Below are 12,569 nucleotides of genomic sequence, written 5' to 3' on the forward strand. Positions count from 1 at the left end.
TTTAACTAACTCCCAAAAGTGTTGATAGAATTCAATATTAAAACCATCAGGTCCAAACGCTTTGTTTTTCTCCATATCAAACACAACTTTTTTCAACCCCTCCATAGTGAATTTCCTAGTGAGGATTTTTTGTTCCTCCTCATTAAGTGTTTATAGACCACCATGGTCCAGTTCCAAAGATTTAATCCCAGGCTCACTAAATACTTTTTTATAAAAAATTGGTAATGTAATCTTTCAAATTCTCCTGTCCCTCAATAATTCCTTCATCTTGCAGCAACTTAACAATCATGTTTTTCCTAAGCCTCCCATTTGCCTTAAGATGATAATATTTAGTATTCAAATCTCCTTCAAATAGTTCCTTATCATGAGACCTTTGCAGCCATTTGATTTCCTCCTCTTTCAGAATAATTTTCAGATTATTCCGACATTCTTTTTTTATATTTCCTCTCTTCCTCACTTAAAATATCTATTTCTCCCAACTTATCTAGCCTGTCAATTTCCTCCATCATATTCTATTTTCTGCCTTCTAATTACAGCCTCAACATTCAAATTCCACCTTTCAACACTTCCCTAAGATTTCTTAATTTGTTTTGGATATTGTCTAGAAGATTATCCCCAGGATACTCCTTTTTCCACACTTTTTGAACCACCTCATGTCTGGTCTCTGGAACCAACAATTTTCAAAATTGAAAACGTAAGGTCTCACAAGACAATGATGTACGTGCTCACGCAGGGCTGCCTCCTACCGGTCCATGACGTTCTTCCGGGTGGCGGCGCACACGAGGTCATCCACATCGGCTTCAACAAGACGCCGACATCCACACGGAAGACGGATTGCTTGTTGAGGGTGGCGTCACCCGGCCGATGGCGTGCCGGTGGCCTCGCAGAGGGTAGCATCCACCTGGATGACGTAGTGTTGGCGGAGCGCGGTGTCCGCCCGAACGATGACATGTAACGTGGCGTACGGCGACGACCACCAGATACTCCCCGGCTATGGCATATTTCACTCATTCCAAATAATCAGTTTCATAAATTGACATTTCGGCGTTATGTTTGGGTTAAATAGGTTTCTAGTGAAATAGATGATTTGATCTCTTTCAACCGAAATAGTTTTTTTCTATATTTTTCAAGTGAAGTGGGTTTGTTTCACATATGGAATGTGAAATGTAAAAATTTAAAGGTGTTTGAAATGTATCCACGATTGGTCTTATTTTAAAGGTCATGGTGTCAGGAGTCCAAATATATAAAACGTTTCAAAAAATAATATTATTATGGTTTAAAAGACATGAATAATTTAGCTAAGATGATTAAAGTGCATGGATTTGTTTGAGAGAGAGAGGAGATATGCTGCATATGACTGAAAATAGTACTCCTTGTAATATTTGATTCCCTGACAGATGCATGATGGTGATGAGGCAGACACTTGATTTGACTTAATTAAATATATACATATATAATAATATGTCTGAGTGGGCCAAATGCTGAACGAATCTTAGCGGGCACCACTGGCTGGATGTCTGCCGTGCCGCTACATAGCTTTACCTCGTGGGCAACACGTCCTAGCAGAGCAGAGCAGAGCACACCACAGTCCACAGCTCCACACTCCCTCCCGCAGTCTGCAAATCTGCAATATGCCTGTCTGCTCATCTTCCTCCTTCGACGACGACACTGACGATGCCTCCTTCGGATCGCCTTCGGACGACGGCATCGACAGTGCTGGCGGAGCGCTCTCGTGGCCGGAAGCCGAGAGCATCACCCCCTCGCTGCTCACTCAGGAAGAGGTGGACGGCCTCTCCTGCATGTCCGAGCTCTCGAAGGATTTCATCGCGCGCCCGGCCGGCAATCTGCGGGTGTGCTCGTCGCCGGCGCCGGGGCATGTCTGCGTGTACCCTTGCGCGCTGGAAGCTGGATTCTGCTGCACAAAAACACCGCCATGTCTTCAGGCCTTCTTCTGCGAGGTGCTCAGCCACTTCAGCCTTGCGCCAAGCCAGCTTGCGCCCAACGGGTGGCGCAATGTGGCGCACTTCTACAAGCTCTGTGGTTCCGCCGGCGTGCGACCATCACTGGCATTATTCCAGCAATTCTTCCGGCTGTGGAGAACGCCCAAGGGCAATGCTACTGGTTGGTACCATTTCCGTAGCAAGTACATCTCCTTGCCGGCGCCGGCGGCCGCTCCCAACATTAACTGGAAGGAGGATTATTTCTTCCTCTCGTCGCCGGCGCCGTGGACTTGCCCCGTGCAGTGGGGCGAGCCGTCTGAGGAATCAAAGATTTTGCGAGATGTCGAGGACGACGAGACGGCAGCCGTGCTGAAGTTGTTGGGTGCTCGCGGCAGCGCCTCGGTCGATACGACAAACACTATGCTGGTGAAGGCTGAGCAGCGCAGCGACAGCGACATCTACACCGACACCGGCGAGCGGTCGCCGTCGTCCGGGAGAAAAAGAAGCTCGAGGAGGCAAACACGCCGCTGCTTCAGGTTCTTCATCAAGAAAGGCAAATCCTTCGTTTAGTACAGTATGTGCATGTCTTCACGTACGTTCTGTGATCAATTAATCGCAGGCCGTGAAGAACGTGATGAAGCTGCAGAAGAAGTTGGTCGCACGGGAGCGGGACGCGGCAGCGGAGTCTCGCGCCTGCCGGGCGGAACTGAAGAAACTTGTTAGAAGGGAGAGAGAGAATTGGTGTAATATGATGGATGTATTATTGAGCTTCGAGGACGAGTATATATTGAATACAAGACTTGAAGGGCAAGACGCCTCTCCTAGAGATAAGGTAGGAGACGGATTACAAATCCTAGACTATCAAATACAAATATCGCAAATATATCTCTAACAAAACTGACTGCCACGCTCGAGAAAACGGCAAAGGTGGAGAGCCTACAGATGGAGGTAAAGCAGCTGGAGGCCGAGCTCTGCAAGGCAAAGGGGACAGCAATGCAGGACAACCAGAAGGCTGGCCTTCTGCAGACGGAGGTGAAAAAGTCAAGGGCCGAGCTGAGCGTTGCCAAGGAGGAGGCGAAGGCGGAGGGCGAGAAGGCAGCCGCTCGACAGGAAGAGCTGGAGAAGGTGAAGGTCGCCGAGGCCAAGAAGGCGGCCGCTCTACAGGAGAGAAGACGGCCGCTCTACACAAGCTGGAGAAGATGAAAACCGCCGAAGCCGAGAAGGCGGCCGCTCTACAGCAGAAGCTGAGAGCCGCTGAGGAGGCGAAGGTCGCCGCTCTACAGAAGCTGGAGAAACAGAACGCTGCCGATGTCGAGAAGGCGGCCGCTCTACAGAAGCTGGAGAAGCTGAGAGCCGCCGAGGCCGAGAAGGCGGCCGCTCTTCAGACGGAGCTGGAGAAGATGAAAGCCGCCAAGGCCAAGAAGGCGGACCCGGTGAAGACGAGTGAAGAGTTCGACATTTACCTGAGTTAACTCTTTGATTAGCTGTTCCTGTTCGTCAGGTAATCAGCGTATCTGCCTAGTAGTATGATCCCTTTTGTCCGAGGTTATCCCTCTCTAGCAAATGTGGACTTCGCAGTTTGGTGTCATAATATGAAATTCAAATTACTCCTGCTACTTTACATGTGCTACAATTTGGTTCTCTCTACATTTTCGCAATTGCTGTTACAAACACAAAGGTTTGGTCATATATATTGTCGCACCTGATGTCAAAACGCTATGTTTTGTCAGTGTTTTTGAGGGTTATCCCTTCATCCTCATCTAGCCTTAACTTGGCAAGTGTTCAGTGGCTCCATCAAGGCGCTCCCTTGTATTTTAGAAATGGCATCTCGACATGGCAAACATTTACGATTAAAGCACTTGGATATGCTTGTGCCAAGATGTCCGAATGCCAAGTGGAGACATTTCCCCAAAATAATACTAAAAGAGAAGTGCTAGCAGAGAGCAGCTCATAGTGTCTGAGCGAGTGAGTTATACTCCCTCCCTTCGGAATTACTTGTCACAGAAGTGGATATATTTAGACGTATTTTAGTTGTAGATACATTCATTTTATCCACTTTTGAGACAAGTAATTTGAAACGAAGAAAGTACAAGTTTGTAAACTGTACACTAGCTCGGTTTGAAGTCCTATGGAAAAATAATTGTAAGAATAGTGGAAACTGTGCTTTATGATGACGGAGCGCCGATTTGTCTGCCATACCACCTACATATCATACAAATGCTACAAGATTTTTTTCGGAAATACTAACGCCCACACATGTGGGTGTTTACATCTCGCCCACACGCGTGGATCAACGTTCGTTTGTGTTTGCACGAATCTTGGCATGTTTTGTCAGATTTTTATGCCACGTACGACGGGGCTGGTGTGTGGGCGTTGGAGAGTTCGCCCACACGCCCGTAGCATGCGGTTTGCCAGCTGCGTTGTGTGGGTGAACTAGTTTCTGCCCACACAGTCACCACCTAGTCCACGCGCGTGTGGGCGACACTCGTACGTTGTTGGATGGCAACTGCAGTTACACGTACGTGGCAACTAGGTAAACACACATAGAAACTATGATTCGTTGCTAGACAACAACTGCAGTTGCGCGTACGTGGCAACCAGATAAACACACATGACAACTGTGATTAATCATACATGGCAACTATGGTTGGATCACACGAACACAGATGGCAACTAGTGTTTGACCATATGTGGCAAGTAGTTAATCACACACAACAACTATGGTTTGATTACACACGGCAACTACCATAAATTAGACATGGCAACTATAGTTAACCAAAACAAATAGAGTTGCCATGCTTTTACAACTACATTTGCCATCCTGGATAAGTACATCTGTCATTCCGGATGGCAACTAAATCACTAGTAGAAAACAGGGCTTGTTGGTTCGGGCCTGGCCAGCCCATTAGTCCCGGTTTATTCACGAACCGGGACCCATGGGGGCATTCGTCCCGGTTCGTGAGCCCAGGGGGCCGGCCGGGGCCTCGTGGGCATTGGTCCCGGTTCGTCTGGACACATTTGTCCCGGTTCCTGGCACGAACCGGAACCAATGGGCCTCGCTCCTGGCCCACAACCATTGGTCCCGGTTCGTGGCTCGAACCGGGACAAATTAGTTGGCTATATACCCCATCGCCGCAGCAGAGCACTCCACAGTGCTCTGTTTTTTGCTCGCCGGCGAGGGGGAGGGCATTTGGTTGCTCTTGCTCACCTCCTATGCACATGAGGTGTTCGATGAAATGCCCGAGCCACACTAGTTAATCTTTCTCCTCTCGAAACTCGACCTCCGAGCTCCATTTTCCCTGAGATTTGTCTAGGTTTAGCGGTCCGTCACGCCCCGTCCCCGTCTTCACCGCCGTCGATCGCCCGCGCCGGCACAACCGTGGCGAGCCTCTTGTTCTTATCTTCTTTCTGAAAGAAAAAATTCTTACTTCAGATAGATACTTGTCTAATTTTCTTACTTTTATTATTCCTTGTTATTATATAGTGCGATGGTTTTGGTATCCGCCCCGTCGGCCCTCGTCCTGTCTATGATTCGGATGTGGTATATATTATCTTTTTATAACTATTTGGTTCATTTATTGTTTATGACAATTATGCCGACCAACGTGACATAGATTTTATTTATCTGGGAGGTGGTTGAACCGGAAATTCCAACTGACCCTATTGTCGAGAGGTTAAATTTAGTTGAAGAAGAAAACAATTACTTGAAGGAAAAAATAAAAAAATTGAGGAGGAGAAGATGATATTGGAGTTGCATGTTGCGGATGTCGTCGATGATCACAAGATCAAGATGGATGCAATGCGGTTGAAGATTAGAGCCCACTATAAGGCCCATCGTGGGAGAGCCGGAGGAAGTAGTGTCGCTGTCAGCCATCATGGAGCCGGACCCTTCTCCATACACTGGCTCCGAATCTTCGGAGTCAACATCGTGGGAGTAGGCCAAGGAGTTTCCCTCTCGCCGCACCCCACGGGCTCACTTCTCTCGGGCCAAACCTCGCCTTTAAGCGAGGCTCTGGACTTAATGTGATCCCTTGTCGTTACAGAGGAGCAATGTCTGAACTATGCCCAGCCCGGACTAAGGGCTGAGAGCAGGGAATTTTACGTCCCACCCACCACCCACTTTATAGCCACTGTCGAGGACTTAACCGACATGCTCGATTACGGCTCCGAAGACATCGGCGGTATGGACGACGATGCCGGAGAAGAGCAGGCCCAAACCCGCCGATTACCGGACGCTGGACGGCCACCTCTTCGTATGACGTGTACATGGTGGGTACACCCAAAGAGAATAGCGGCGACGACAAGGAAGATCCAGTTGTGGACAAACCTCCTGAGATACAGCCAAAGCGCCAACGTCAGCGGCGCCGCTTTAAGCCAGACCGCGGAAAAGATAGCAATACCGGCACAGGAGAAAACAATACTCTCGACGATGCCGAAGACAATGAAGACCCCGTTAAGCCAATTTCCGAACAGGATGAACGGGAAGATGGGCGAATCAGCCCTGATGAACATGCCATAAACGAAGACTCAGAGGACAGTAACTACCTTTCACTCTCCGAGGATGAGGTGAGCCTCGGCAACGAGGATTTTATCGTTCCTGAGGAACCTCTCGAGCAGGAGCGCTTTAAGCGCCGGCTAATAGCCAATGCTAGGAGCCTAAAAAAGAAACAGCAGCAGCTTCAAGCTGATCAAGATATGCTCAATGATAGATGGACTAATGTCCTGGCAGCTGAGGAATACGGCCTCAAGCGCCCAACCAAAAGTTACCCGAAGCGCAAATTGCTACCTAAATTCGATGACGAGGCGCTGGAGCTTGTACCATCAGCACGTAATGCGGCTGACCGACCACCACGTGGCCCGGACAAAGCGACAACTCAAGCCGGACACCAGCCCACACTACCTCACCGTAAAGGCAAAGATAAAACAGCTCGGGGATATACATATGACCTGCGGCAGGACCTGGACAGTAGAGCAGGACAGACCAGATCAATCTACGAATCGCGGGGGCGTGCCCCGACACGTGATGACGGCTACCTAGCCGGACGCGACAAGCATAATCACGTCCAGACCAAAAACCGCAGACGGACTCCATCCGAGCTACGTCGTGACTTGGCCTAATATAGAGGCGCCGCACACCCCCTCTGCTTCACTGATGAAGTAATGGAGCACGAATTCCCATAAGGGTTTAAACTAGTGAATATCGAATCGTACGATGGAACAACAGATCCCGCGGTATGGATTGAGGACTTTCTTCTCCATATTCATATGGCCCGCGGTGATGATCTTCATGCCATCAAATGCCTCCCACTAAAACTTAAGGGGCCAGCTCGGCACTGGTTGAACAGCCTGCCTGAAAACTCCATTGGTAGCCGGGAGGACATGGAAGACGCTTTCCATGATAATTTCCAAGGTACATACGTACGACCTCCGGATGCTGATGACTTAAGTCACATAGTTCAACAGCCCAGAGAGTCAGCCAGGAAATTCTGGACTAGGTTCCTAACTAAAAAGAACCAGATCGTTGATTGTCCGGATGCCGAAGCCCTGGCGGCCTTTAAGCATAGCATCCGCGACGAATGGCTCGCCCGACACCTCGGGCAGGAAAAGCCGAAGTCCATGGCAGCCCTCACGACACTTATAACCCGCTTCTGTGCGGGTGAAGATAGTTGGCTAGCCCGTAGCAATAATAATGCAAGGGAACCTAGCACTTCCGAAGCCAAGGATAGCAACGACAAGCCCCGACGCAACAGGCATCTGCGCCGAAACAACGGCAACAATACCGATGACACGGCAGTCAACGCCGGATTCAATGGCTCCAAGTCCGGCCAGCGGAAGAAGCCCTATAAAAGAAATAATCCGGGCTCATCCAGCTTGGACCGCATACTCGATCGTACATGTCAGATCCACGGGACCCCGGATAAACCAACCAATCATACCAATAGAGACTGTTGGTTTTTAAACAGGTCGGCAAGGTAAATGCTGAGAACAAAGAGAAGGGGTCGCAAATCAAGGACGATGACAAGAGTCCCATCCACCGAACACAGGGGGTCAGAAGAAATTTCCCCCTCAGGTCAAAATGGTGAACATGATATACGCCACCCATATCCCCAAGAGGGAGCGCAAGCGCACGCTCAGAGACGTCTACGCGATAGAGCCAGTCACCCCAAAATTCAACCCATGGTCGTCCTGCCCGATCACTTTTGATCGTAGGGACCATCCGACCAGTATCCGTCATGGCGGTTCAGCCGCACTGGTCCTCGACCCAATAATTGATGGATTCCACCTCACGCGAGTCCTCATGGACAGGGGCGGCATCCTCAACCTGCTCTATCAGGATACAGTGCGCTAAATGGGCATCGATCCATCAAGGATCAAGCCCACCAAAACTACCTTTAAAGGAGTTATACCAGGTGTAGAGGCCCGCTAAATGGGCTCAATCACATTGGAGGTCATCTTCGGATCCCCGGACAACTTACGAAGTGAAGAGTTGATCTTCGATATCGTCCCCTTCCGCAGTGGCTATCACGCACTTCTCGGACGAACCACATTCGCTTGATTCAATGCGGTGCCGGACTATGCTTACCTCAAGCTCAAGATGCCTGGACCACGCGGCGTCATAACAGTCAATGGAAACACGGAGCGCTCCCTCCGTACCGAGGAGCACACCGCGGCCCTGGCAGCGGATGTACAGAGCGGCCTTTTAAGCAGAATTTTAATTCAGCGGCCAAACTCCCGGACACTGTCAAACGAGTCCGGACTACTCCGCAGCTTGACAGTCCGGCTCGTCAGGAGTCAGACTAGCAATGCGGCCTCCATCTCAGTCCCGACCTAGTGGCGGCATACGTACCGCCCGTACATAATTACGCACTAAAAATACCATGGGCAGAGACGGAGGCGTAACCAGATTGTGGTCCACAATACTGCTCGACCTTCCCTGGACACACATACTTCACACTTTTCTTTTTTTATCCTTTTCAGGTTTCTCTTCTACAGGCCCCTCGCGGCGGCCTGCTCATCGGTCCGTTCGAAGTATAGATACACCAAGACAGCAAGAAGCATTGACGTATAAGGGAACCTCTAGGTGGTCTTTTTGACGATTACTCTACCTGCTTTCAGGACCCGCACGCAGCTCTCCCTTGGTCGTGGCTTTTCAAATAGCCCTGTTGCTTATCGCACTACGTGTATAAATATGCTTTGACGTATTAATCAAATAATAATGGAAACAGTTTGCGGCCCAGCTTTTGTGGCACTAGCTTACTGCTTCATTTTATTTCGTCATTCTTGTCGATTGCACCCGTACACTTTGGTACGCTTTAAATTCGCCAGGGGCTTCATTATGCTCCACACTATGGCAACAAAGTCCGAACACTTTTACAGTATAGTTCGGCACCCCAAATTTTAGAATTATATGCATTGGCTCTTAATCATGTCTTTGGTCAATAGTTGGGTTGCCTGGCTCCTGTGCTTACTATCTTACGTTCCGCTCTATCGGCTAGGGTAATAAAGTTAGAACTACTGCGATTGTGTCCTGATTTATCCAGATGAGCACCTCAGTAGAGAAAGCCGAAAACTGACTGTCATGATGCGGCGTGAGCTGGTCAGCTATTCGGATGTTGAAAATCTTTTGCGATTTTTTCCACCTTATGCGACGGATCGGCCTTCATCCGATCAGGTGTTTACAACACCCTAGTCCGGATTAAATAGTAGCTAGGGGCTACACCTATATTTCTATTTTCAAACTCCTATGGCTAAGTGAGGGTGATAAAGCCAAATAGTCCGATTGACTGGTTCGTTGCGCTAGACACCTCCTTCAAGGACCAAACTTTTGGATAAAGAGTGTCTAGATTCATCCCGAACACCCCCGTACTGCCTACGTGGGGGCTGAAGCTGACGACTGGCCAACTCTCAGATTTAACAAAACGGCCGCACAGGAGGTAATTTTTTTGAATAACAAGCATTATATTACATATCAGCCTTGTTTCAACATACAGGACATGGCAACATGAATGTATTCATTCAAAGATAATGTCCTTAGCACATTGCCCCGCCACAATGCGGGATCCCTCCAGGACATCATCAAAATACCGCTCGAGCGTGCAATGCTCCTTGCCCTCGGGCGGCTCCTCGGTCGCAAGCTTGATGGCGTTCATCTTCGCCCACTGCACCTTGACGCGAGCGAAGGCCATCCGCGCACCCTCGATGCAGACCAACCGCTTGATGACTTCAAGCCGGGGGCAGGCATTGACCAGCCGCTTCACGAGCCCGAGTAGCTGCTGGGTATAGCTTCGGCAAGCCATAGCCGGATTATCAAATCCTTCATGGCTAGTTCGGCCACCCTATGCAGTTCGACCAGCTGTTTTAGCTGATCGCTAAAGGGCACCGGATGTTCTGGCTCAAGGTATTGCGTCCAGAACAGCTTCTCAGTTGAGCTCCCCTCTTCAGCTCGGAAGAATTCCGCAGCGTCGGCAACACTGCGCGGTAAATCCACAAACGCTCCTGGAGAACTCCAAATCCGGGTTAGTAAGAGATACCTCTTCTTCACATATTTGCTTTGCATAATGAAGGCCTTACCCGCCGCAATTTTCTTGGCCTCTTGGATTTCCTGGAGGGCGCCCTGGGCTTCAACCCGGGCATCTTGTGCGCTTTGACAAGCCTTGGCGAGTTCGGTCTTTTGATCCGCAATGTTGCGCTCCAAGGACTCGCATTTCTTAACGGCGTCCTGGAGCTCCAGCTGGACCTCATCAACCCTGGCCTCGTGTTTCTCACGGGCGGCTTGCTCCTTCGTGGCTTTCTTTATGGCCTCGGCCAGCGCCTTCTTGAGGGTCTCCACCTCGGCCGCCGCTCCTAACAAATATCATGGCACTATGATCAGCATAAATTATTCATCCTTTCTGGATCTACAAAAGGTCATTGCATACCTTGCTTGTCTTCTAACTGCTTTCTTACACGACCGAGCTCTTCCTCGGCCCGCTCCAGACTCTGCCTCAGTCGAGAGACTTCGGCAGAATGAGAGGTCGCAGCCAGCAACGACGCCTGCTTATTCACATAAGACATATAACACATATGCCCGTGCGTTGCAACGGGAATTAAAACGTCCACCACTATTTTCATCAGCGCAGCACAGCGGCTTCCTATTGATACCAACCAACTATAGGTAGTCACACATCAAGGTCTAGAAGAAATGCATATCATCCATGCATTAATCATGAAACGAACCTGAGCACTGCTGACAAGAAACACTTAGGCCCTCGATTCCGCACAGGTCATCGACCCTTATATTGTAATCTCTTTCTCTGGCATTTTTAAGCTGGTGTGCCACTTAGGGCAGTTTGAGTGCTCCAAATACTACCATCTCCAAATAAAAATGAAAAAGAGTATCATATATACTAAAAAATGTTCAGTATTTCTCCATTCATTACCTAATCTACCATCTCGGCTTTTAGGTCTCACTCTTGAATTTTTTGTTTAGCCCCCATAATTATTAAATGGCCCAATTAATGAAGATGTGCAAAATCCACCTTTAATTTCTCTATCTCAAAATAAAAATGAAAAAGAGTATCATATATATATAATGTAAAACATTTTTCAGTTCATTGACCTAATCTTCCATGTTCCATCTCCCTTTTCGGATCTCACCCCTGAGATTTTGCTTTACCTCCCATGATTATTGAATGACCCAATAAATAGAGACATCCAAAGTGTTTCTCAAAAACAAATATCGGCTTTAAATCCCATGAGTTGCATCCTCCTTTTTTAAATAATTCCCCACACGGTTTTAGTGCTCATCACCACAAGACTAATTTAATCAGGTCTCTTAAATCCAACAATTTTAATGTATCCCCCACATGAATGACCCCCACTCTCCCCACATGAATCTGGTTTTTTAGTTCTCAACAATGCGTCCCTCACATGAATGACCGACTTAATCAGGTCTCTCAGATCCCACAATTATAATGCATCCCTACGTGAACCTGGTCTTTTAGTGCTCACCACCGATGCTTGACCAGATTTTAATCGGGTCTCCCACAATTAATGTGCCTTCCTTTTTTTAACTATAAGGGGACAATCCTCTGTTTGCTCTCTGCTTATTGATTTTCAAGGTGGCATGTTGATTTTCCAAGCAACTCATATATAAACTGGTGGGATTTGATGTAATGAAACGAGATGAGACTATTTAATGGACGAACAAACGTGAAGGGGATACGCAAACTTTTGCAATTAATTTTACACTTTGGGCCACAAGTAAACATGCCGTGGTCCCTGCTAGGTGAGGCCCAATACGCTGGATGGCTCGGGCGACAGATGAAAAGAGAAAGAAAAAAGGCCTACAGGCATATCTCAGGAACGCGCCCGTGACCAAGAGCAACATACCAAGCCGAACTGAACTTTTAACATCACATTGAATATGCTGAAAATGAAATTGGTTGATCCCAATGGTATATTCCTGTCCACATATGTTTCCATTAAACATGTTTAATCCTAAAACTATGTTGGTTCGCGTAATAGACCTCGGGATAAATAAGACTTTTTTTTACTCAGGATAAATAAGACTTGGTTTTCATAAAACAGAAAAGGTGAGCTTTTAAATAAACACTATTATTCGATTTTCTTTATACCTATTTATATATG

At 48.2% G+C, this 12,569-nt stretch overlaps 1 protein-coding gene across 2 annotated transcripts; it reads left to right on the forward strand.

The window, feature by feature from the left end:
* Nucleotides 1-1,521: 1,521 nt before the first annotated feature.
* LOC123050593 (uncharacterized) lies at nucleotides 1,522-3,556 on the forward strand. 2 transcript variants are annotated; one of them, XR_006423800.1, is made up of 3 exons: nucleotides 1,522-2,476; nucleotides 2,560-2,772; nucleotides 2,868-3,556. XR_006423800.1 is itself a non-coding variant. In XM_044473366.1 (2 exons), the coding sequence occupies exons 1-2, from the start codon at nucleotides 1,632-1,634 to the stop codon at nucleotides 2,564-2,566; spliced, it is 852 nt and encodes a 283-aa protein (XP_044329301.1). In that variant the 5' UTR covers nucleotides 1,522-1,631; the 3' UTR covers nucleotides 2,567-3,556. The 2 variants fall into 2 exon arrangements, 1 of the variants encoding a protein (XP_044329301.1); XM_044473366.1 differs by having other exon boundaries at nucleotides 2,560-3,556.
* Nucleotides 3,557-12,569: the final 9,013 nt, after the last annotated feature.

Source organism: Triticum aestivum, chromosome 2D, assembly GCF_018294505.1.
Source record: "Triticum aestivum cultivar Chinese Spring chromosome 2D, IWGSC CS RefSeq v2.1, whole genome shotgun sequence".
NCBI classification, from domain to species: domain Eukaryota; kingdom Viridiplantae; phylum Streptophyta; class Magnoliopsida; order Poales; family Poaceae; genus Triticum; species Triticum aestivum.

Bases quoted from the DNA above. Each gene is read 5' to 3' on its own strand.
- LOC123050593 (XM_044473366.1), top strand. From the start codon at position 1,632: ATGCCTGTCTGCTCATCTTCCTCCTTCGACGACGACACTGACGATGCC.